Source organism: Anas platyrhynchos, chromosome 19 (assembly GCF_047663525.1).
Source record: "Anas platyrhynchos isolate ZD024472 breed Pekin duck chromosome 19, IASCAAS_PekinDuck_T2T, whole genome shotgun sequence".
In the NCBI taxonomy this organism is placed as follows: domain Eukaryota; kingdom Metazoa; phylum Chordata; class Aves; order Anseriformes; family Anatidae; genus Anas; species Anas platyrhynchos.
In genome coordinates this window covers 6,712,560-6,737,028 of record NC_092605.1, presented here as the reverse complement: position 1 = coordinate 6,737,028, position 24,469 = coordinate 6,712,560, and the positions used below count along the sequence as shown (strand labels likewise).

At 36.7% G+C, this 24,469-nt stretch overlaps 1 protein-coding gene across 4 annotated transcripts in view; it reads left to right on the top strand.

Annotated features, from left to right (window-relative positions):
• Nucleotides 1–24,469, top strand: part of SMURF2 (SMAD specific E3 ubiquitin protein ligase 2) — a 65,418-nt gene that overhangs the window by 36,837 nt on the left and 4,112 nt on the right. For all 4 annotated transcript variants that reach the window (XM_027471662.3, XM_038165307.2, XM_038165308.2 and 1 more), the window contains exons 4-18: nt 1,813–1,946; nt 3,133–3,198; nt 6,659–6,743; nt 8,022–8,105; nt 9,404–9,606; nt 9,773–9,857; nt 12,513–12,671; nt 16,791–17,001; nt 18,138–18,241; nt 18,893–19,007; nt 19,433–19,611; nt 20,085–20,222; nt 20,399–20,519; nt 22,429–22,630; nt 24,390–24,465. In XM_027471662.3, the coding sequence (XP_027327463.1) occupies nt 1,813–1,946; nt 3,133–3,198; nt 6,659–6,743; nt 8,022–8,105; nt 9,404–9,606; nt 9,773–9,857; nt 12,513–12,671; nt 16,791–17,001; nt 18,138–18,241; nt 18,893–19,007; nt 19,433–19,611; nt 20,085–20,222; nt 20,399–20,519; nt 22,429–22,630; nt 24,390–24,465 (1,962 nt within the window). The remainder of the gene's footprint in view (nt 1–1,812; nt 1,947–3,132; nt 3,199–6,658; nt 6,744–8,021; nt 8,106–9,403; nt 9,607–9,772; nt 9,858–12,512; nt 12,672–16,790; nt 17,002–18,137; nt 18,242–18,892; nt 19,008–19,432; nt 19,612–20,084; nt 20,223–20,398; nt 20,520–22,428; nt 22,631–24,389; nt 24,466–24,469) is intronic.

Below are 24,469 nucleotides of genomic sequence, written 5' to 3'. Positions count from 1 at the left end.
CTGTGTTGTATATTCAGCTGTTCTACATATTATTCAAACTGTTCTGTTATGAAATTGTGTTTAACCATATACCTTTGACTTTTTTAAAGCAACAAGGAAAACTGGAAAATTCAAGACAGGTCATGATAAGTCTTTATTTTTAAGTGCACCTAACTTGTTCTCCATAAGAATTTCTTTTAAGTACATGAAACATTGTAGACTGCAACTGTGCACGTGAATACCCATCTTCATCTCTTGTTTCTCTATGCAAAATTGGCATTGTCAAGGTTGTAAGGCCAGAAATCTTACATATCTTATGTAATCAGCTTACTATTCCAAAAACCTTGGATTTTGTTTAAGCTATTATTTTCTTTTATAAATTGTGCACTGGTTATTTTAAACTAAACTCATGTATGTGCCTATAGTTAGTCTTTTCTGTCTCCTACTTCTTGGATCGGTCCCTGTCTGTAGGTGATTAAAAAAAAAAGTTGTCAAAGTTCTGCTTTGGGTTTTATACAATAAAGGAAAAAAGGGAGAAGTGTTAATTGAGAGCTTATGTGATCGGAAATGCAATTTTAAACTATGAGTGCTAGTTCAATTGCTTGGTTTGCCAACCTTGACAGTATCATTTGTACCTTTATGAAAATATTAAGGTGTTTTAAAGCCAGTAAAGCCTTCGTCAGCGAGGGAAAAGTATATAGAAATTAATTGAACTGTTTGATTAGTTTTTCTTCAAAATGAAACAAAAAAACTCTTGGAACTAAATTACAGAAGGCCAGAATCTGTGATCTGGGAATGGAGGACTACAAACGGTTCTCAGGCCCCAAGCCTTAATTACAAATTAATTTTCCTCAACTTGAAATAACTATATTATTCAATGTTGGCATTGGCTGACGTATCTTAGATGCTTTGAAATTGTCCTCTGAAAATCAAAACTAGCTCACAAAGTAATTGCTTCTGACGAGCAAAACTTGAAGCAATAAAGTAAAAATATAATAGCCTATAGTGTCCATGTTCCCTGAAGTTGGTGAGATGCAGATCTAGGCTTTGCAGTGTATTCACATGGTAATGCTGACAGGACATGATTCCCATTTCAGCAGGGGGTAGGAAGGGAACATGGCACTTCCCAACAGGTATGGCATGAACTTTTTGAAATGAGTCACACTTGTAATGTAATGTATTTTTCAAACTGGGCCTTTCTTGAGCTTTCTTAGTACTAAACTAGCTTCCCAAAGGTTCATTAACTGCAGGTGTGTAAATAGCTTTACCTTCTGGTTCCCTTGAGCGCTTAAAAGAGCATGGAAACTAGGGTGAGTTGCATTCCCAGTGCTTGGAAGAGTAGCCTGAAAAGAAGCAACAGATGGAGTGCTGCAAAAGGATGCTAAACTATTATTTTCTGCCCTGGCATTTGAAGTGCTCTGCCTGCTAGCGCTGCTAATAACTACATCTTCCACAAGCATCGCCATTATTTTCAGTTAGGCTGAACATAGGCATGAATCAAAGCATGCTTACAGCCTTGAAGAGATGTGTTCGCCTGGGACAGTCCAGAGTCTGTTAATGCTACTGTTTTAAACAGATATTGGTAGCCTTCTTCCATAAGTGGGATTTTAGATTACTTTGTATTCAAGTAAATTCCTTCATAAGATGTACTTTCACTAAATGTGTACATTATCTGTGCAGATGAGTTGTGCTCTCTTGCAGTATGTTCAATTTTTAATGTAATGGTTGATGATCTTTTTTTTTTTTTTTTTTTTTTTCCTTAAGGTGATTTCTGGAGCATCTTCAAAGTATTCAATGAGTGCCACTCACAGTACTATTCTTCACGTTTTTCAGATATATTGGGAAGTCAGATTCAATAACAATCAGCGTGTGGAATCACAAGAAAATTCATAAAAAGCAGGGAGCTGGTTTTCTGGGTTGTGTGAGACTTCTTTCAAACGCAATCAACCGCCTTAAAGACACTGGTTGTAAGTAAGCTCAACACTACTGTTTCATCTCTTTCAGACCTCTTTTATGCACAGAATTGTTGAAGATTGACACATAATTGAGTTGTTGTTGTTGTTGTTTTATGAAGCTTGTATATTCCAGTTGGTTTGGTAGTTTATAGCAGTGCTTTGTGGCAGAGGGTAGGTAGGATGGGCAGGTCAGAGAACATAACTTGCCTTTGGCTTTTCAATTCTCTTGGCCCCGTTCCTGTAGAGAGTGGTAACTTCAGTGCAGCAGTCTGCTTGCAGATTGTCAAGACTGAACTTAAATGTGTTGGAATTTTAAAGGAAGACAGATTCAGGTTACCTTCAAAAATAGGTGCATTAAGAGGTAGATGAAAAGGTAAGCATCTCTTGAAGTAAAAGTTACATTTTAAAATGTCTGGGTCTTCAAAAGTAACTTAGTAAGTTTTGTCATAAAAGGTTAAGTGCTTTATAACACAGCTCTTTCTATTTACTCCTGAAAAAATTAACATGTACGATGAAGTTTTCTTGTTATCCTAATTGTTGCCATTTACAGTGATCAGTCACAATGCACACCTACTTCTGAACAAAATTTGGCACACCATTTGTGATGGGAAATTGGTGGTTGCCAATAAAGATCACTTTAAAAAAAAGTAACCTGCTGGCAGAGAAGCATTCTGATTCTATTTCAAGTAACAGGCTCCCTGGTGACAATCATAAATGAAATTCTCATTTTTAAATATTTGTTACTAGATAAACATTTCAGTGCATTACATGTTGCTTGGTTTTATGAAGTTCCATGTACATAGTGTGGAACAAATTCTGTAGGCTAGGTCTGCGCTGTACCGGTATGAGATGACATATAGGGATGGCAGTGGCATATCACAAGGGGTGAGAGTTCAAGTTGCTTTTGGAGAGTCGTTTGAGCCATCTAAACTAGCATAATGTAAACTTCTGTCAACTGATGGAGCTTCATATAGTAGGAAGAAAACGTACTTTAATCTTTTTTTCTGTTTCGGAATTACAGAAGATGATGTCTTATGATCTTTAATTTTCTTTCCCTGCTTCCTCCCCTTTGCTCCCCCCATATCTTGAAGTCTTAAGTATTTTATGCTAGGATGAATTTTGTTCTGATGGTACTTCAGCCTGTATTTCAAAAGCAGCAAAATGTTGTATGATTTATACTTTTTTCTTTGTTCTATAGATCAGAGATTGGATCTGTGCAAACTTGGGCCAAATGATAATGATACTGTTAGAGGACAGATAGTAGGTAAGTAGGTAAAAGTAGGCTTTTAATCTTTTAGTTCACTTAGAGCTTAAAAGTAGCTGTGGAAATACACTACCTAGAAATCAATTTTTTTAAATTCAGTGTCTAGTGCCAAAACCATTGACCTCAAGACAAAAGTGTGTGTATGTATAAAATTATAACTGTTGGGATAGTTAAGACCATACACATATAATACAAAATGTATTTAGAAAGTGTTGAATTTCACTCTAAACAATGGTGGCAGTTCAAGCCTGAACCCCCTGTGGAAATACTGAGTACAAATGTCGTGGCCATTGAGAGTTCCAGTAAAGCTGTGGTTCCTGTAGGTTTTGTGCAAGGATAGAACATCTTGCTGTAACAGGAGAGTATTTTTAAAATGGTCAGTTCATTTAGGGTTATTAAGAGGCCTGTCACCGGTCTTGGTAACTGTGCTTTGTTGTTGTGCTACTTCATAAACGTTAAATAATTATGTTTTAAAAAACAAACAAACAAAAAACTTCTTCAAGCTGGCAAATTGAAAAATAAGCATCCCACAAATAACTTCATAAACCTCCTTTTGGTGCATTGTTGGTTGTTTCAGAGGACAGTGTTTCAAACAGGTAATGTAAGATGTCAAAAAGATGTGGATCGGGATAAGAAGTCTATATTTAAGGCAAGGTGTTAGAGTCTTTGGAGACGGGAGTTAAAAAAGTGAGTTTGTATGTTCAGTATTTAGGTCAATTCTTATTTCAAATAGTATCCAGGCATCATCCTTATTTAGTCAAACAGAGAAAGCTATTGAAAAAACAATTGGCAAATAGGGGCTTCATTTTGTATATCTTTGTTTTCCTCAAAGTCCTGTTGGTTAATATCTAAGACTTTCTCTCTTCATGTTGCTTTCATCATCTGTCTAGCATCCGATCTGCAAGTGTTTGCACAGTGTTCACATAAGAGTAAGGTGGCAGAATAGGATCAAATGATGATAGAAATGTGGAACTGTAAGTGCACTGCTGACGCTTCCAGACCATTCTTGAACATTAAATTTTCCATTTGAGCTTGCACAGAGGAATAAAGAATAAAACAGTCATCCTTCTAGGGTGTGTTGTGTTGTCAGTTTGGCTTTTGGCGTGCTCCAGTATGCTGGTCCTTGGATCACCCATGCTGTGTATATCCTTTTTTTTTTTTTGCGCGTGTGTGTTTTGTTTTTTTTTTTTTGCTTCTGTTGGGTTATTGTTAGGTTTTTGTTGTTGTTGTTTGCTTGTTTTATTTTGTGGAGTGCTTTTTAAAAACAGACTGAGCACAGCTGAGGAGGGAGCTTGTCCAGGGCCTGTTCCAAACAGCAGAGATGCCCTCTGCCCACAGCAGTCCTTCAGACATGATACTAGCAGGGATTGTACCCTCACACCGTGATGTGCTCTCATGCTGCCCTCCAGAGTATGCAACGTGCATCCTTGTTGTCACAAGCTGAGAATGATAAGTCTTAATTTGGGCACTTCAAACAAGAGAGAACAAAACAAGCTAACAAACAAACAGTTCTCAAGGCTTTTGGGATGCCATATGGGAAACCTGGGTCAAATACTATGCAGTGTGGGCATGGCCAATACACTTCAGATGTGTCAGAGATAACTCACTGTCAGTGATGTGGCCAGAAACCAGCCTGACCAGCTGGCCTAACCTGATGTGGTCATGAGAAGTGGTATAGCCAAAGCAGCATTTGTTCATTTGGCATGCTTCTTAGGCTGCGTCCCTAGTTAGCAGGAGCTGCTGGGTCATGCATTAAACCTAGGAAAAACACAGCTTGTCAGGTTACAGCAGAGACAGTTAGAACACATCTGTATGTTCTACTTTATGCTGTTACTGTCTGAAAGGTTTCCTCAGTCATGGCTGTGTTTGAATTTGATGCATGTGTGATAGGACTGCAGAGTCTCCTGTCCCTTCTGTTGAAATTGTCATTGTTAATCTCCTTACATTTTAATATTTCTTCACTAATGCAATTTTGTTGAATGAGTCAATGAGCCTGAGTAGAACTAGGTAATTCTACTGCAGTTACATGGTGAGAAAATGCTGTTTAAAAATAAGTAACAAAATAGAATAAGAGATAAATGTACTTACTCTCAGTACTTTTAATGATAAACCCACTTAAATGAAGAAGCTATGGGAGATTGAAAAACAAGATTCAAATGTGATACCTTCAGAGGATAATAATGTTTCAAATCAAGTGCACAGTGGTCATGACTTCATAATCTGGGTCAGGGAGCACGGGGATCTCTATCTTAAAGTCCTAAGGTTATCTTCAAAGGGGGGAAAGAAAAGGGGACTCTTGTGAGTAGTAGATGCAAAGGGCACCTGAACTGTGTCTTAATCTTGCAGCTGTCTTCTGTGCCACCATTTTATTTCTGATGTGGCGGCGCAGAAAAAATGAATCCTTACTCATTACAAAATGAAGCCGTACACAAATTTTGGTCCTCACATAGGCAAAGAGGAGGTAATTGCCTTTGTTTAGTTTCATTTTTCTGTGTGTATTGCTTGCCAAACCTTACCTATATGCAGCAGTGTGAACTTGTGTGGGTTTGTTGCAGAATAAATACATCGTCTAAGATTTCATTTTGTTTGAAATTAAATTTAAAGTGTCTTTCATTCTATGAAGGTGCAGGGTAATGTTAGTGTTCATGGAAGACAAGGAGTAAATACCAATAAGGAATAAGGCAGTCAGGTGTTTCAAAACATGTTGTTGAAAGTTTGGTGTCTCTGGCAAAAGTTACCAGTACTATTACATCTGTTTGCAACTTTGTGATCTGGATGAATGTTTGCTTGTGTCTAAATTAAGGTCTTTGAGTTTTTCACTTTACATGTAAACACGGCTTTGTTGTCCAGAGGTAGAGTAGTGCCACTTCAAGAAATGTGTGCCACAGCACATACTTAGTTCTTAAATCTTTGTTGTTAAAAGCAAATGAAAAGCTCTTTAAAAGCCAAAAGCAAACAAAAAGTGGTTAACTTCTGCCTGATTTTGTGTGTTTGTGTGTGTAGAATTTAATGTGCACACAAAATACATAGTAAGGAGACAAAACTATAAAGAATTTTTTGTTTTAGAGCCTCCAATGAGCAGTTCTCCCTTCACGTTAGCAGTGCTGGTGCTAGCACTGTCCCACTTGCCGCTGGAGCCATTCTGCATGAGGTGCTACCAGGGCAGCTTGTTATGTTACAGTCTGCTTCGTACAGGGAAAAGCTAATGATAGTTTGAGTTAGCTTCTTTTCCTGCCTTCACTTGCATTCATCTTCTTTGAGGTAGCTTTCTAAAGTAGTATGTAGAGAACTACGTGTGTGAAAATGTGTTGTTGCTGGATAATTTTGATTGGTGGGAAGGAAAAAATAACCAGAACATGGTTCAGTTTAGCCCTCCAAACTTTGCTGTTTCTCTTTCAACTGTAACTGTAATTCACATGCAGGTGTCATATCTTTAATAATTCCTTTATTATCTTAATAGTAAGTCTTCAGTCCAGAGACCGAATAGGCACAGGAGGACAAGTTGTGGATTGCAGTCGTTTATTTGATAACGATTTGCCAGATGGGTAAGTTGACTCCACTGTCAATACAAATACAGCTCACACAACAGACTTCTGCAGTAATGAGAAGTCAAAGTAAAAATAGGTTAATTTATTTTTATTCTTACACTTGAGTACTACATTTTTAAATTTAGGAACAGGTGATAAGCCAGCCAGGCTATGCAGAGTATTTAAGAGTTTGACCCATGTCACTCTTTTTTTTTTTTTTTTTTTTTTTTTTAAATGAGAGGTGGCATATAAACATAAATACAGTTTTAAAATACACCTTTTTTCCACATTATAGAATTGATAAGCTACTATAACCTTAAGTCACTGTCGGCTGATCGGCTTCATCCGTATAGTAGTTTTGTAGCAATGTAGTGAGCACACAGGCTTGGCTGTCTTCTACAGAGCCGTGTAAAAATGGATCACTTTTTTTCTTCCATGTAAATTGTGAATAAAACATGATTGGAAGAGCTAATGGAGACTGAGTTCTTGCTGTATTTACCTGCCAAATGCTGGGTTTGGGATTTTGATTTATCCCTGTGAGAGTTAATGCCATCATTAACACCTAGCAAAAAGTTTTGCAAATACAGAAAAACTCTTTATTTTAGGTTGTGGTGCTGTCATCAACTTTTTCAGAGCAAACATAGAACCTTTGAATGTGATTCTTTGCAGGTAAAGACAAGACAAACTGATAATTCAGGTGGTGAGCTTTAAAATGCAAATTATCATCCAAGTCCTAAACAGCAGTTTTTTAGTTTGTAGTTTTGAGGAAGTCAAAAGCATATTTGAAAATGCTTTTGCATTTTCACTTTAAAATGTTAATTGTGTAAATATTGCTTATATAACTGTGTAACTTCACAGTTGTATTGTCTCATGTATTTTGAAGTGCAAAAATAGGAATAAAAAAATCTTGTTATTTGAAAGTGATTTTTTTCAGTGAAGCAAGTAGTGGTGAAAACACTACAAGAGGACTTATAAGGACAAACAAAGTTAAATTTAGAAAAACTAAACATGATGTTTCCAAAAAGTTTCTTTTTATAGTTAATTGGATTTAATTAGAATTCAAATATTTATTGAACATGGTATGATATTTTTAATGATGTGCCTAGTTCCAAGGGAGAGAAGCATGTAAAATTAATTGAGAATTGAACTTTCAGTTGTTTCCTGTTACCTTGTTCAGCTAATATGATTCATAATAGCATACGTCTTCCTGAGTTGGCATTTATGTTGGAAACATTTAGTGCCCTGGCTTCCTGGAAATACCACTCATTGCCTTATCTCTCGATGTCTGAATTCTAGGTGGGAGGAACGGAGAACTGCTTCTGGAAGGATCCAGTATTTAAATCATATTACACGAACAACTCAGTGGGAACGACCAACACGGTAAGAAATTGTTCAGGAGACTGTGTATGTGGTGAAGTCTGTTTGCTGACCAGGAGCACTGACCGCAAGGGAGTCTAAGTGTCTCTACCAGGAAGTATTCGGCATTCCTCAGAGTCCCTGTACAAACGCCATGTGCTTTTATTTTCTAACATCTTACTTCTTCGTCCTGTCCAGTATTTATTTCAGAATAATCTTTCTGACTAGATTTTCTTCTCCCTAAATACTAGCATCTTTGTTCTCCTGTACAGCTGCTATGGTAGAACCATATAAATACAGCCGTTATAGTGTGGAGACGTTGTAAGAGGCGAATAAAGATTGTGAGCTATGTCTCAGCTATGTGCATGTTATGACGGTGTAAAGCAGAACTTTAAAAACTGGTTGTTACAGAACATGTTTTAAAATCATTACAATCACCTGCTCTGATAACCAAAAATAGGCATTGCAAAGTGTTTCTTCAAACCAGTTTTGCTGTTACCTGAACTGTGGACAGTGTCAGTGCGTGTTTTTCACTCTTCTGCAGACTGTCTGTGCCTAGTAACTCTTGCACCCTCGATAAATATTATTCCAGTCTCTGTATGTAACCATATTTGACTTAAAATAATGTAAACTGTTAATGCTGCCAGCTCTGATATATATTAGCAGTTTTAAAGTGACTGAACTTACTGAACAGCTTTTTAATGTCTGTCTATTCTTTTCTGGTACGTTAAAACAACTATTCTAAGCACTAGATATGTTCACAATAGAAAAATAAATACAAAATACATAACTTGGTTAGGGGGTTTCCTGCATTCTTATCAATCCCTCTAATCCATTTTACATCCTTTTAAAAGCAGCACTGAGATATGAAACCATAACATTCAGTGTTTCCTCTTGCTGTCAAGCTCTTGAGAACAACTGTTTCTATCTCACTTAGCTCGTTTTCACCATCCTCGCCTAATAACCTTCCTTAAAAGTTAAAAGGACTGATTAGACCTTATGGCTTCTTCAGCCATATGAAGGCAAGTGAGAAATCTTGAGCTATATGCTGCTCATAAAATAAGTTTCACTCTCTGTTTTTTACTATTGTTTTTTTTAGGGTGGGAACTGCTCACATGAGCATTTGATATGATCTTGATCTTGCAGCATCATGTACTAACGTGTCAGGTCAGACCATAGCACAGATGAGGAGGTCTAGTGATCGCTTTGGGCTGAACAGAACAGCAGCTTGCTGCCCATTGTCAGGGCATCCTGCTCCACGGATAACTGTGACAGAAGCTTCTGGTAGAGGAAGCACATAATTTTCACATTTTTCCCAACAGGCCAGCATCTGAATACTCCAGTCCAGGCAGACCGCTGAGCTGCTTTGTGGATGAGAACACTCCAATTACGGGAACAAACGGTGCAACATGTGGGCAATCATCAGATCCCCGGCTGGCAGAGAGGAGAGTCAGGTCACAGAGGCACAGGAATTACATGAGCAGGACACACTTGCACACTCCTCCTGATTTACCTGAAGGCTATGGTATGTAAATTAAAAATAATGTATTGTACTTCTCTTGGGGAGTAGGGAAAATGGGTTATATCTCATCATATATTAAATGCTTTTGATTACTTAGTTTGGGAGAATCAGTCTTTGTGAGTTTTTGTGCTACATGTTTTGTTCTTATTAATTTGTCTTGATTTCACAGAGCAAAGGACGACTCAGCAAGGTCAGGTCTATTTTCTGCATACTCAGACTGGTGTTAGCACGTGGCATGATCCAAGAGTACCTAGGTAAGAAAATGATGAAAGTATCCTTAAGGTGTCAAATTAAAATAGTTTAACCAGTGCTCTTCTAATAGTTGTCTCTATAGTATTTAATATATAAATATTTACCGTTGGCCCCTAAAAAACTCATTTTAACAAGTCATTTGTCAAAATAAATTGGTCTATTTTCCTCACTTCTTCAGATTATTAATTTAATGCAATGGAGAATCAAGAACAAACTACAGTGATGTAGAGATTTTTTTTTTTTAAAGTCAGACTCTGAAATTAACAAGACCTGAGAAACTGGCTATATAAGTTTATGAGGAACAAATTGTGTGACAAATGTGATAGTAAAATGTGATCATTTTAGATAGGGAGCAGACAAGGAAGAAAACTTTGGAAAATCTAGTGGGTGTCATGTATATTTATGATGCAGCATTTGTACTGAACGACACTCATCATTAAAAATTCACTTAATTTTACTTGGCTGTGAGAATTATTGTCCAATGTTCAGACTACCAAATATAATTAGCTCAAGGAATGGGAAATGTAGTATATTTTGAAGAAATTAATTGGAGACACTGGGTCATAAAAAGCCTGGAAGCTGAAACGGTGAGCAGTGTTCAAAGTGCTGGGATTTTTTTTTATTTTTTTTTAATAAAAAACAACCCAACCAACTGAAACAAGACAGAACAACAACATTTTTTTTTTGTACCACTTGGGTATGGTAGCAAATATCTAAAATTGCACTGGCTTTTTTACAGTTTTTTTCCCTATACAGAGCAGAAAAGACTATATAAACTTTTAGCATGTATATTCATAGAGAAATTGTGTATGCTTTCAAGCATCTTATTAGTACTATATAAATGGGAATTCTGGGGAGAGGCAAATAGAGAAGCTGAAAGAGGTTAACCTATGATTAAATACTCAAGCTGCTATTTCTATTGCAGTTATCTCAACACTTAGGAGAAAATAAATCTGAAGTGTCCTTTTAGTTTAGCATCTTTATACAATGTGTATGTGTGTAAACATTGCATATGATTATGCACATGATTATTTCTGATGTATATGAAAGGAAAGCAAGAAAACATGGAATTAATTGTTGGTTTTTGATTTTCTTTACAATACTACCCTGAGATTTTAGAAGACAATAATTTTCAACAGGATTTTTTTTCTTAATGTGTGCACTTTGGAATTGGCAGCCAGTATTGGCATTTATGAGAATTGTAAAAAACTGTTAGTTGCTGCTGGTGTTCATTCCCATGGAAATGGATTTTGACTCTCCTGGGAAGGATAAAGTGCCTCGTAGCCATAACTTCATTGCATTTTCAAATGATTCTTCTAATTGCTTTTAGTAGTCCTTTTGTGCTACAAAATTATCCTTTATGATGCATTATCTGAAACGTGAGAGTGCAATAGAGTTGGCAGTTGTGTATTAGGAAGTATTTGTTTACATGATTTACGTATTATGTAAAACTAGAAACTAGACTTCTCTAAAAAGAAGTCATATTAAGAATGAAGAAAGTTAAGTTTCCTCAAGTTTGTTTTGTAATGATTTTGTACAAAATCCAAGCTAGGACTGCTTTTAGGTGTGGCAATAAACTGTGTGAGTGTCTCTGAGAACAAAATTTGGCTGCTTGCATGTACCAGCCACGATGACAGGGGATAGAGCTTATGTCATTTCTAAGAAACACTGTATTTTATGCTAATATGCCACATTTAGCTAGTAAAAATAAACCCTACGGTTCAGCAGCACTGTGTGTATGGGTAATATCTGCCGAAGCTCATTCCCAGAGCCTGTATTTCCTTTAGTAGCTGTTAAGCTTTTTGAGTCCCTGTAGAGTGCATCTTTTCAGGCTCTCTGTTGCTTATCTCTTTACTCCCATCAACTCTGATGGTACTGCATGATATGAAGACTTGCACCTTCAAAAATAACGCTCTTGACAGGTTGAGGTATCCAAGGTGCGAATTGCATACATTTATTGACGTTTAAAAAACTATTACTTTTCTTCAGTGAGCCTCTGAAACAAATCTGTGTAATCCTAATTTCAGCAGAACTTGCTTGAGACCAATTAAGGTTTCTCTGCACTGCTCAGTGCAGAGCTGAGTCATTGTGTGTTTTTGTTTTGTTTTGTTTTGTTGTTTTTGTTTTTTTGTTAGAGACCTGTTTGCTTCCCACTGGCGTTTGGGGTTTGGGAGCAAAAATCAGCTGTGGCCTTCATGCATATTCCATGTATAGTTCTTCATGGAAAGTATAACTCTTCAGAAATATACTTTTGTTTTGTAGGAGTTTTAGAAGTGTGATTCAGAGTTCCTTACATGACTAATGTTGTTTTAAAAATGTTTTCTGTCAGAATTGGTGTAGAACTGCAATTCCATTCTGGCAAATATGGCAGTGGCCTTTATTTTTGTTTTAAGCCTCTATTAATTTAACATCTGAAGTTAGTTTGTAAAAATGAAGGTTATTTGATAAGAATTTTTTTCCCTGCGGCATGTGTTCTGGGGTGTGTGTTTTTTCTTTGGTGGGCTTGCACCTTGGGAGCAAAGATTCCAGCTGAACAGATCAAGTTTCTGAAACAATACATTTTCTCAGACTTCATGGAATTGTTCTGTTACATTTACGCTTGTTTGGCTCGGAGGCCAAATGCTGAGGTATTTTTCATTTTATATTTGTTTTCACAGGGATCTTAGCAACATCAATTGTGAAGAGCTTGGTCCCCTGCCTCCTGGATGGGAGATCCGAAATACAGCAACAGGCAGAGTTTATTTTGTTGACCATAACAACAGGACAACGCAGTTTACGGATCCACGGCTTTCTGCTAACTTGCATTTAGTATTAAAGTAAGTCTAAAGTCTCCAGCACATGTTGAGTGTAATAGAGGAAAGAAAGCGACTCTTAAGGGGTACTAGATTTTATATCAAGATGTATTCCGCCATTCAGTAGTATTTGAAGCACAGCAGCAACAAAACAAATCAAAGCAAAAAAGTGAAACAAAACAAACCAAAAACAAACAAACAACAACAACAACAAAAACCTCTAGCAGCATTTAGACAGGAATGTGGCTATTGTGATGCCAGGTGTGGGGGCTGGGAGGGAGGGAGGAAGCAAGTGCCTTCCCATGCAAAAGACTGGCCTGTGGAATTCATTCCAACAGCGAGACAGACGCTTTCTTTCCTTTTCTTTTTGCTTTGTACTACTTTCAGTGATGGAGTGCTTGTTTTAAAAATATCAGATTGCATTCAATACCCAATTGAGTTAGGCAAGGGTACAGAAGTGCCCAACTATTTTGCTGAGAGAAAGAGAAATAATTCAGCCCCTACATTCAGTTTTAGAGTAAGACTAGTTGAGATGCTCTCAAAAATAAGACACCAATAATTTAAATTGGATTTGTTACAAGTGAAAAACAAAAACACTATTTCCTCTGCATTAGTGCAGATATCACATTTTAGTATCACAATTTTAAAAAGAGGAAGGGAAACTCGAAAAAGATTCTGGCTGTTGTTTTCATTCCCAAGTACTCACTTCATACTGAGGAACTCTAAAGAAAATGGAAACCAAAAAGTGGGCAAACATTTCTGTTTTGCCTCGACATGGCTATCAGTTTGTCCAAGCTCTGTGGGAATTCGCTTCTATTGTTTCTCCTATTAACACCTTTTAATACTCTTGGGAAACACCTGTAACCTATTAAGTAGGTGTTAAGTGGAAGGAACAATAAAGAACTGGTAAGATAGAAAGTCATGTGCGGCCCTGGGCAAGGAATAAGTGTGAGGAATAGTCCTTTTAAGGAAGTGAATCCTTGGGAAGAGAAGCTGAAGGAAACAATAATGGCAGCAAGCACTGAAAAGACAGAACCAAGGAATAAATATCCAGGAGTTGCATGTAACTTTATGCATAAAAGTTGGATAACCTTTGCCCAATGCCCATTTAAAGTTACTAGCCCAAGAGGGAGGCAAGTCTAGATATTGAAAAATATTTGTTTAGAGAGTCATTGATTTTATTTTTGTATATTACAGAACATTAGTAAAAGTTCCCATCGTCTAGACAGTTAATGAGATTTAGATATGTAAATCAAGAAAAAAACTTCAGACCCTCTTAACTACAACAACATAATTCCTAACTGTAGAACATTTAGTTAACTGGTCTGTATTTGAAATAAACTGTCCTTCACAGGTATGCTTATTTTTAAATGGTAGTAGGCACATAGTGGCTAGGTCAACAAGTGTTGTGAAGGACAATACATAGGTAGCTTTTCATCTAGAAAATCCACTTTGGCTTTCAAGTTCCAGAACCATTTTGCATTTTTTTAAACTTAAGCACACTGTAGTAGTTCTTTTTCATTTGTACATCTGTCTTTCATTAGGGAAGGATTTCAGAAATTCAACCAACAGTGTCATCAGCAAAATCTGCTGCCTGATAAATCTTTTCTGGTGTTTATTCTTTTATTGCATAAAACGGGATATGTGAAAAAATGAAACCCACCTCATCATTTGTTCTTTAAAAAACAATAACAACAACAGAAAAAAAGAATCAGGCAATACGCCTTAGGCTTGTCATTTAAAAAATTATCTGAGAAATAAGTTTAGTGTTTGGGTGGAATGGGTGTGATAGTTCTAGGCTCAAAACTGTAATAAAGGTTTTGTGTTCGGTACTACTGACTTCTGTTGGGCTGAGTAAAGAAGTTTGTTCTTTCAGTGATGAAATTAGACGTTATGAAAATAATCGAACTTGTTAACCAATTCCGTTTTTAAAATATTGGCCAAAAGTTCATGTTCGGTTTTGATAGTTATGGTACCTGAAAAGTAGTTAGCTATATCCTCAAAGCACAGTATGCAATCAAGCATATTCATTCAGCTGTGAAAACAAATTTAATAAATTACATTTAATTACTTTAAGTGCGGCAGGTTGTTTAGCTAATACTACACTGATTATTTTTAGTCTAATATGGGAGATGGCATTTTATTTTTCTTCTTCTAGTGCTGCTTTATTTTAGTTTGGTTTAATTTGATGCACAGATCTTAAATTCACGCTCATTTCGGGAACTACATTTCGTTTGACTAACTAGTTTTATGTCTAGGATACTGTGTTTTTATACTCAAAGCGTATACATAAAGGCAGTATGAATGTATGCTCGCTTTAGTATGTAATTATGACCTTCTCTGGTTATTTTCACAAGATTGTCCTTATGGAATCAGAAAATGCAGAAGGCACAATAACATTTGCTGGTTGGACTAGGTCTTGGAGGTCTTTTCTCAGCCTTAATGGTGTCTGATTCTATGATTTCTGCTTTAATTTGTGTATCAATTAAATACTCTTTTACTTGTGATTAGCTCTCAATAAGAATCTCACCTGAAAGTATCATGATAAATGTTGAACCGTACTCTGGAACCACATCAAGTATCTCTAAGCTACTGTAATGGCTTAGTTTCTTGGGAGTTAATTTTTAAGTAACTGCATTTTATTGTAGTTGATCACCTATAATGTGATCAGCTTGAGAATAAAGTTAATGTAGCCTTATTTAAAAACAAACAACAAAGATCTGTGAATCTAGCAAAATCAGTTAAACTAATCTCTATGCTCTAGTATGCAGGGCTTCAGTAACAGAATAAGATTTGTGAGCGTTATTCCCTACCTCTAGTCCAGAAGTAAAGAGAGATTATTAATAGTTAGCCTTGCATTATTGCTGAAGTGATCCAAAATGTGTGCCATTGCAGAGGTTTCTAAATAGTAGGTTTTGTAGGACTACAGGTAAAACATTCGAGTCAACTGCTGTTAGTTTCCCTTGAGGGTAGTTCATGCAAAATTACTTTAAATAAAATGTTTGAAAATAACAAAATAGCTATCAGAACCACATGGCAAACTGGGAACATCCCCACCCCCTTTTTAATTGCCAAATCTGAATGTTGCTGTGGTGAAAGCCTGCTGGAAATGAATTTTGGTTGGCCAGGAGAGCTTTCTAATAGACATTGCTTCAAAACAGGCAAAAGACTGAAAATGTAAAATATATTAAAGTTGTGTGTGGTCCTATCTAATATTTTTGGTCCTTTATGTTGCAAAAAACAACATATATTCCAATGAAAAAAAAAATCTAAATTATGACCTTTTCTATTTATCCCATAAATTTAGGACATTATCATGTGTCCCACACTGAGAGGTGTGTTGTTGTTATTTTTTTTTTCCCACGGTTTATGTAAAATACAACTTTTATCCTGTCTTGTTTGGAGATGTCATACCGAAATACAAAAATATCCACTCACTGTCTACAAGAAATGACACAAGGGAGGGCATCTCTGCTCAAGATAAATTTTCTTTTTCTAGTAAGAAGTTAGATTTACAAAATCTCTTAGAATTGCTAGTAAAAATACTTGTTTATCTGTGCCAATTAGTTACATGTGAACTCCCCACATTCCTGTGGTCCAGACTAGGCCAGGTACAAGGGACAAGGTCCTTGCCAAGCTGCCAGTACAAACATCTTTTTGTAAGCTTACTCTTTTTCAGACAAGCCATTTAAAACAGACTATGGTATTGACTGTAGATTAGAGGCATAGTGTTTGGCAGACCCCTGAATTTTAAAATGGAGGAAGGCAAAACATGCAAGGGAAATATGGAAATGGTATCTGAGAAATTCAGTGTCAGCAGCTTAGTAGTAAAATTGTATGGCTAATACCTTATTATATAGTGCTGTAACCTTTTACATACTTTGTAGAGTAGTACTAATAGAAATAACAAACCCTAAAAACAATTGATAGTTGCCAAGAAAGACAGAAACATATGTCTTTAGTCAGGATAAAATCTCTCTGAATTTATTTTTTACTGGACCTGAATGTTTTTAGTGTAATCACAGTAATAATCATAGTAAAATGTAAGTAGTTCAGTTACGAAAACTTAACCATTAAGAAACATCTGAAGAAAACACGGGACGTATGACTTGAATATCTGCAAACAGCTGTGTTTGTTTCTAGCCGCCAGAATCAACTTAAAGATCAGCAGCACCAGCAGCAGCAGCAGGTAGTGTCCCTGTGTCAGCTTCCAGATGAGGCAGAGTGTCTCACTGTGCCAAGGTACAAGCGAGACCTGGTGCAGAAACTCAAGATCCTGAGGCAAGAGCTGTCACAGCAGCAACCTCAAGCTGGCCATTGTCGTATTGAGGTCTCCAGAGAAGAGATTTTTGAGGTAATTTGAGAACTTAACCCATTTATTAACATTGAGAGAAGGGGAGGAGGGTTATCTGCAAGTGTCTGAAGAAGTCACTCAGGTAGATGAAATGTTGAAGCCTGGAGTTAAAGCTGAAATTTTACCAGTGGTATATGAGGACAGGAATCATTTTGTGTGTGTGATCAGAACAGTTGTGTATGTAAAGTAGATGTATTTACCCTGCGAAGAAGAAGAAAAAGGAGGAAAGCTTTCCTTGTGGTTGGAGATGGACACTTTCCTCACTTCTTCCACCACTTTAAGGCAGTGTCTCTTACAGAGGGGACGTTGCCATCTGAAAACTAAACAATCTGAAAAGATCTTTGATGTTTTTGTAAGTAAAAAATACTATTGAGTAATATTAATCTTTGTAGTTAAAATTGCTTAGCACCTATCTCAGTTCTGGCTGATATTTTTGCAGAATCAGACATTTTATGCATTCAGTAGGCTTCTGAATGACCAGAGATGTCTGCATTGAGTCATTTACATCTTATTTCATGAGATTGCTTAGCAGAATAATTCTGCTGAATTGATGAAATGCAGTTATAATACATGGACTTTTTCTGAAGAACAGTATGTCTTGAAAATTTTATCAGCCATCCCACCCATCCCTGTTGCATTTTTATCCCACCCCGCTGTGTTGTCACCGTTTTTACAGCCAAGAAAGATTTGTGTTGGCCTTCCCTTTGGAGACTGTCAAGTCGCTTCATAATCAACTAAAAAAGAAAGGGGAAAACGCTGCCATACAGCAGTGAAAATTATCATTTTCATTATTATGATTTTTTATTTTAATTTTTTTGAAAACAAAAATTTACTGACACAGATTTGGGGGGAAGGGGTAAAGTTATGTGAGAATGACAGAAAATATTATGATCACTGTACAACCTGGGAAGTTTAGAGGTGGTTCTTCTCTCATGTCTGTTTTATTTGACAAGCATTATCACATTTGTAGAACGCTGTGTAGCCATCTGCGATCGGAGAAACAGTGGTTAGTATCTAGAAAAATAGTATCCCTCTTGGACTTAGAATCTGAGACTCCCTTAATTTCTAATAAACAGGAGTAGCTTCTTCTTGTCTGTAAATAGCAGTTAATAAAAGAACGTGTTGTGTATTAACAGGAATCCTACAGGCAGGTCATGAAGATGAGGCCAAAAGACCTGTGGAAGCGATTAATGATAAAATTCCGTGGGGAGGAAGGCCTTGATTATGGAGGTGTTGCCAGGTAAACAGTGCATCCTCTGTCTCTTCCTGCAGCCTCACCAGTTACACTGCTCTGAATCCAAGACTGGACTTATAACAGCTCTGGTTTTGTTTTGTTTTGATTTGATTTGATTTTTTTTTAATTCCTTGTAAATAAATCAAAATGCATTACAGATTGCATCAAAGACTTATCACATATGTGAGATGCTCTTTTGATATCTACCAAAATCACACTATTTGTTTTTGGTTCGTAAAGCCTTCAGTATCTGAGAATTTGCACCACTAAACACTCAACTTTACAGAGGAGTTCTGATCAAAAATATGCTTTATTGCAAGTTACCACTACTGTTTGAAGCAATATTTTAAGAACTAGCAGTTGGAAGGCAACTAAAATCTGTCAGTTGTCTGTGAGGTTGCTCTTGACTTTTTTTATAAAAAGGAACTTTTTTTATTATATGAAGAGATCCTTCATATATTAAACCAGTTCTAGGAATTCTGTTGGCTGTCAGGAGCAGTGCAGTTACTGAATCAGTAAAAAAAAAAAAAAATAATTCTGATTTCAGCCTTCTAAACATGTTCATAGCCAACTTCCTTTTGAAAAGATTGAAAGTATTCTTAGTGTATGAATGCATTTGTCTAAAGTACACTATAAATTATTATTATTTTTCTTCAGGGAGTGGCTCTACCTATTGTCACATGAAATGTTGAATCCATATTACGGTCTCTTCCAATATTCCCGAGATGATATCTATACACTGCAAATCAACCCAGACTCTGCAGTTAACCCGGTATGACTGGCAACAGGAGTTTTGTGACCTAGAAATTAAATGCGTGCAGAGAACGTTCTAGACTTAAGAATCTAGTTCTCGCATTAGTATTGCTAGAGACTGAATTTGTGCAATATGATAATTTCTTTTTAGAACTGATCAAGGAAACCTCCCAAATGTGTTCTTAATTTTCTTTAAGATGCAATTCATATTTCCTTTGGAAGTTTGTTTTTAAGTTTGTTTTGATTCTTAGTAGTAAGACTTCTGGACTGGAAGCAATATACTAAATGTACTGTGTATAAAAACAAACAAAAAAAGAAAAAAGTTCTGGCTATGTTTTTGGGTTTGGTTTTTTTTTTTAGTTTTATTGAAATTTTGTTTAATATTCAGCAGATACAATCTAGCAGTCTCGTTTAGTTGAATGACATACTCTTTTTCAATTCTAGGAACACTTATCATATTTCCATTTTGTTGGACGGATAATGGGGATGGCTGTATTTCACGGACACTATATTGACGGGGGCTTCACGTTGCCTTTCTATAAGCAGTTGCTAGGAAAGCCAATTACTTTGGATGATATGGAATTGGTTGACCCTGATCTTCATAACAGCTTAGTTTGGATACTGTATGTACTGTGCATTATGTTTTACAATGTTAGATTTCTTTCTGTTTAACACATGATATATGTCCCTAAATCCTGTTGAAAAGAGATTAAGTATATTTTGATCTCCCACTCTGGCAGATTTAAGAAACATCTTTCTTACATGAACAATTTGTCTTCTTTAAAGGCTTAACATGCTCAAAGTATTCAAATTTGGGGGGAATGAAAGATTACTGAGCTGTAAAGTATTCTGTTGTTCCTTTGTATTTGTTAATTGATTTTTGCCTATTATAAACAGCATGTTATTGAAATATAACATTGGAAGTTTGATAATCGGTTTAAAATGTAACAAAAATGTATATTCATCTCTTGCTTCCAAGCAATAATTTTAAATGTTACTCAAAAAGTAAATCATGATGTCTGTCAAAAGCCTTATGGCTGTAATATATTTGCAGAATAGATTTTTGTTGAGTCACTTACTTATTTCTTTCCACCAGTGAGAATGATATCACAGGAGTCTTAGACCATACGTTCTGTGTAGAACACAATGCATATGGGGAAATTATTCAACATGAACTGAAACCCAATGGCAAAAGCATCCCAGTGACAGAAGAGAACAAAAAGGAATATGTCAGGTATTTATTTGAAGTAATTAAGTGTTATGGTGTGTTTTTTTTATTCCTAAATGGTAGTGTAATAATTTTGTTGTTACATATTGCTGTCAGTGAGGCCATTTTTTTGGGTTGAATAAATTGCAGGTTTATTATATTTGAATACATCTTTCACAAATCCAATTTGCACTTGCTTGCAGGCTTTATGTAAACTGGCGATTTTTACGAGGAATTGAAGCTCAGTTTCTGGCTCTACAGAAGGGATTTAATGAAGTAATCCCACAACATCTGCTGAAGACATTTGATGAGAAAGAGTTAGAGGTCAGTACACTAATGTTATGTTATGTCGTCAAGTGTAATAATAAAAGCCCGAGGCATTCTTCTGAGACTAAGGAACATGTGAAGTTGTATCCCCAGTGCTTTAGGGGTTTTGCAGGTGTGCTATTGCAAAAAATACAGTTAGCATAAGAGGTTACCAAGTCACGCAGTCTCTGAGATGGACAGCATGCATCTTCCACTGAGAATTAGGAGAGCGCTTCTCAAGGTGACATTTCATAGCAACTGTGTAAGTGGTAGAAGAGGAGACCTTCTCCTATAACAAAACAAACAAACAAACAAAAAAAACAAATTGCTGAACCCATTGAGTGTGTGATCTGCAGTGACCTTGGATTATTTCACTGAGTGTTACTCCAGCAGAGGCAGTGGTGCATATTTCTCACAGTGTAGTTTCATGATATTAAATATAAGTGCTGCCAGGAAAATGCTCTGTCACTCCCTCCCACCTTGTTCCCAGCCCTTCCAGTGTACTGCACTGAGATCAGTGTCAGACAGCTATGCAGTTTTGCAGAGCTGGGTTATGCCAGACTAAACTGGCTCCGCAATATAGCATAAGGAAAGGTGCTGTCATCAACAAATGTGCTATAAAATGTCAAGATCAGCATCCTCACAATATCAGTTCAAATCCCATAGATCTCAAGCTTGTTTTAAAACTGAAATCTAATATACAGTCTGTCAGCTGCAGAGCTGAGCTTCTTGCCATATAAAATGGCCACAAGGTAAATGATTAATGCTTTCTTTTGTTCCCTGTACTAGAATGTCAGTGAGTGCTGTTCCTTAATCCTGAATGTTCTCATTCAACAACAGCCAGCCAGCCAGCCCGTTAATCCAGAATCGTTTTGCAGACAGAGGAAGAACAGTGAAGGTCTGGTGTTGTTAGTCACAAGCAGACGTCTTTATAATCATATCCCATTTGAGCTTAAGCCAATCCATTGTGGTTCTCTGTTTAGAAGTGCCAAAAGCTCATCTTCAGGAGAGAAATCCTATTTGTATTACCTGTATGGTATGACAACAACAAAATTATTTCTGGGGGTCCAGAGTTGAATGAGCCAAACTTCACCCTTAGTTTTGCTCCACAAAGAAGCATTGAATTCAAATGGGAATTGTGTGTGCACTTTCACATAAGGGCAAGAATCTATGCTTCTAGTATTTGATTGGCAGGCCAAGACGTTTTCATATAAGCTTATGAAATGTTTTTTTAATTTGAATTAAGATATTTGAAAAACTGTGCATAAAGGTAAGGCCCTTCTAAAGAAAAATGTTGCATTTCTACATCGCCTAATATTAGTGAGAAGTTATAATTTTCCTTTGGTTTAAAATCTGTCAATTTTTCAGACTCAGTAATTCATCATTTGTCTAGCTCCAAATCTTTTGTTGTTGTTTTATTAATGGTCACAGAATCATTTAGGTTAGAAAAGACCTCTGAGTACAACCATTACCCTAGCACTGCAAGTCTACTACTGAACCATGTCCCTAAGTACCACATCTACACTGATGTCTTTTGAATACCTCAGGGATGGTGACTCAACCATTTCCTTGGTCAGCAAGCACGTTCCAATGCTGCATAAACCTTTCAGTGAAGAATTTTTTCCTAATATCCAACCTAAACCTCCCCTGGTGCAACCTAAGGCCGTTTCCTTTTGTCCTATCACTTCTTGCTTAGGAGAAGAGGCCAACCTTCACCCTGCTACAGCCTCCTTTGAGGTTGTTGTAGAGCACTGCAAGGTCTCCCCCGAGCCTCTTTTTCTCTAGGCTAAATAACCCCGGTTCTCTCAACTGCTCCTCATAAGCCCTGTTCTTTAGACCCTTCCCAGCTTTGTTTCCCCATGGAAGATGGATAGTTCCTAGCTCCCATCCCACTTATGAAATCATTAATTATATTTTAAATTTACAGCTCATCATTTGTGGACTTGGAAAAATCGATGTTAATGACTGGAAGGCAAATACTAGGTTAAAACACTGTACACCAGACAGCAACATTGTGAAATGGTTCTGGAAAGCTGTGGAATTCTTTGATGAAGAAAGGAGAGCACGACTTCTCCAGTTTGTGACTGGCTCATCCAGAGTGCCTCTGCAGGGCTTCAAGGCATTGCAAGGTAATGTTTTGCCAGAAGTAACTGCAAATGCCTGTATTTGGAGACACATCACAGAAACATTAGCTAAATATAAGGCTGGTTGGCTGTACTGTGACTTTTTTCAGGGGGATTTTTAATGGTCTGATGAGTAATAATCTCAGAAATGCCCTTTTTGCCAGTTCGTTTGTTACCTTTTGAATCAGCTGTAAATGGTTCTTTTGTTTCAATTATGCCCTTCCTTCCTTCTCTAGCAATACTTTCTGATCAGTGGAGATCTAGCAGGGTTCTCCTTATGTTTTCTCCTGTTTTTTCATTTCTCTCTTCTGTTAGCCTTCATCATCTGTACAGCTCTGTGGCAGAAGACACCAACATGGAGTGTTCTTGTGGTTCTGACAGCAGATGCATTTAGTAATCTGTACTGGTTTTATTGTAAGAATAACATAATCACAAGCATCCCAGGCAACAGAAACAATCTATTTGGTTATTGACCTGTTTTCTGAACTTCAGTCAAAACTTTGGATCTCTGCTGCATCCCTTGTTCTGTTAATGCACTAGTTACTGTATTTCACTCTCTCACAAGATGAGAGAAAGCATCCCAGGGGAAATGTTGACCATGAACCATTTTAATAGGTAGAAGATCCCGAGAGAACACATTCAGTGATAATAGCTGCCACAAACAATAGTGAATTGCTATAGAAATAAGTTCCATCATCCATTCTTCACCTGGAAGCCCTCGTTTTTCTTTTTCCTCACTTCTTAAGCTCTAAGATGTTCGGGAGCATTAGAAGCTCAGGAAGATTGACATTTTGAAGGCCCTAGTTACTTTAAGTGTTTAAATAATGTTGGGGAGAGACTTCTTCAGGCAAACTGTGTAACTGTTAATGGCCTGAGAATAGCTGAATGTAGGAATAATCTACTACTAATGTGAATGCTGTTAGTATCGTGAAGCAAATTGTTTGGAGTATGGTAATGCCAGTTTAACTTTACCTGCATTGTATATTCTAATATGACTATGCTAGTGGGGAAAAAAAAAAAAAAATCTGTGAAAAACAAAGCCTGCTTTCCTACATATTTGGAAAAAAAAATAAAACCTTATCAGGTTTTAGACTGGAGTTGTGTTAACACAGTAGTACGTTTTTATTTGCTTACACTCCTAGTTGACAGCAAAGAATCCCCATTAGAAAGGTTCGAAACTGTAGATCATATTCTTAAATGTCTGTCTACACAAGCAAAAATTCTGGTTTTATTAAGGGTAGGGTGTTTGTAAGCTCTTCTGGCCTTTGTCTAAAAGGCTGCTGTGTTGCAGTCTTTCATTTAGCAGAGATTAAGGGGATTGCTACACAGTCATAATTTCACAAAAATATAGAAGTTGGTATCTGTGACTCTTCTGTCCAGTTTGGCCACTACTCAACAGCTGTTACAACATGGGGACCAATAGAGCTGTGTTAAGTTTCCTTCTTTAGGAAGGGTGGGAAAAGTTAGATTCAGAACTGTTATATAGTGCACAGTGTAAAACGGGTATTTTATTCTGCCTTATTGATGCTTTGTTATTGTTTATCTTCCAGTGACTTAAATAACTGCATGGTTATTTTGTGGGGGTGAATGGGAAGAAATTGTCTGATATGCACTGTGAGGGTTTTTTTTGCTAGTTGTTCATGGTTTCAACTCTTTCTGCAGAGTTTCTCTTTTTCTTGCTTTATTTACTTTTTTGTTGCAGTGCAACAAAGCAATTTTGTATTATGTGATACAGTAGTAATAGAGATCTTTTCTGGATTTTCAGGTGCTGCAGGCCCACGACTATTTACAATACACCAGATTGATGCCAGCACTAACAATTTGCCGAAAGCTCATACCTGGTAA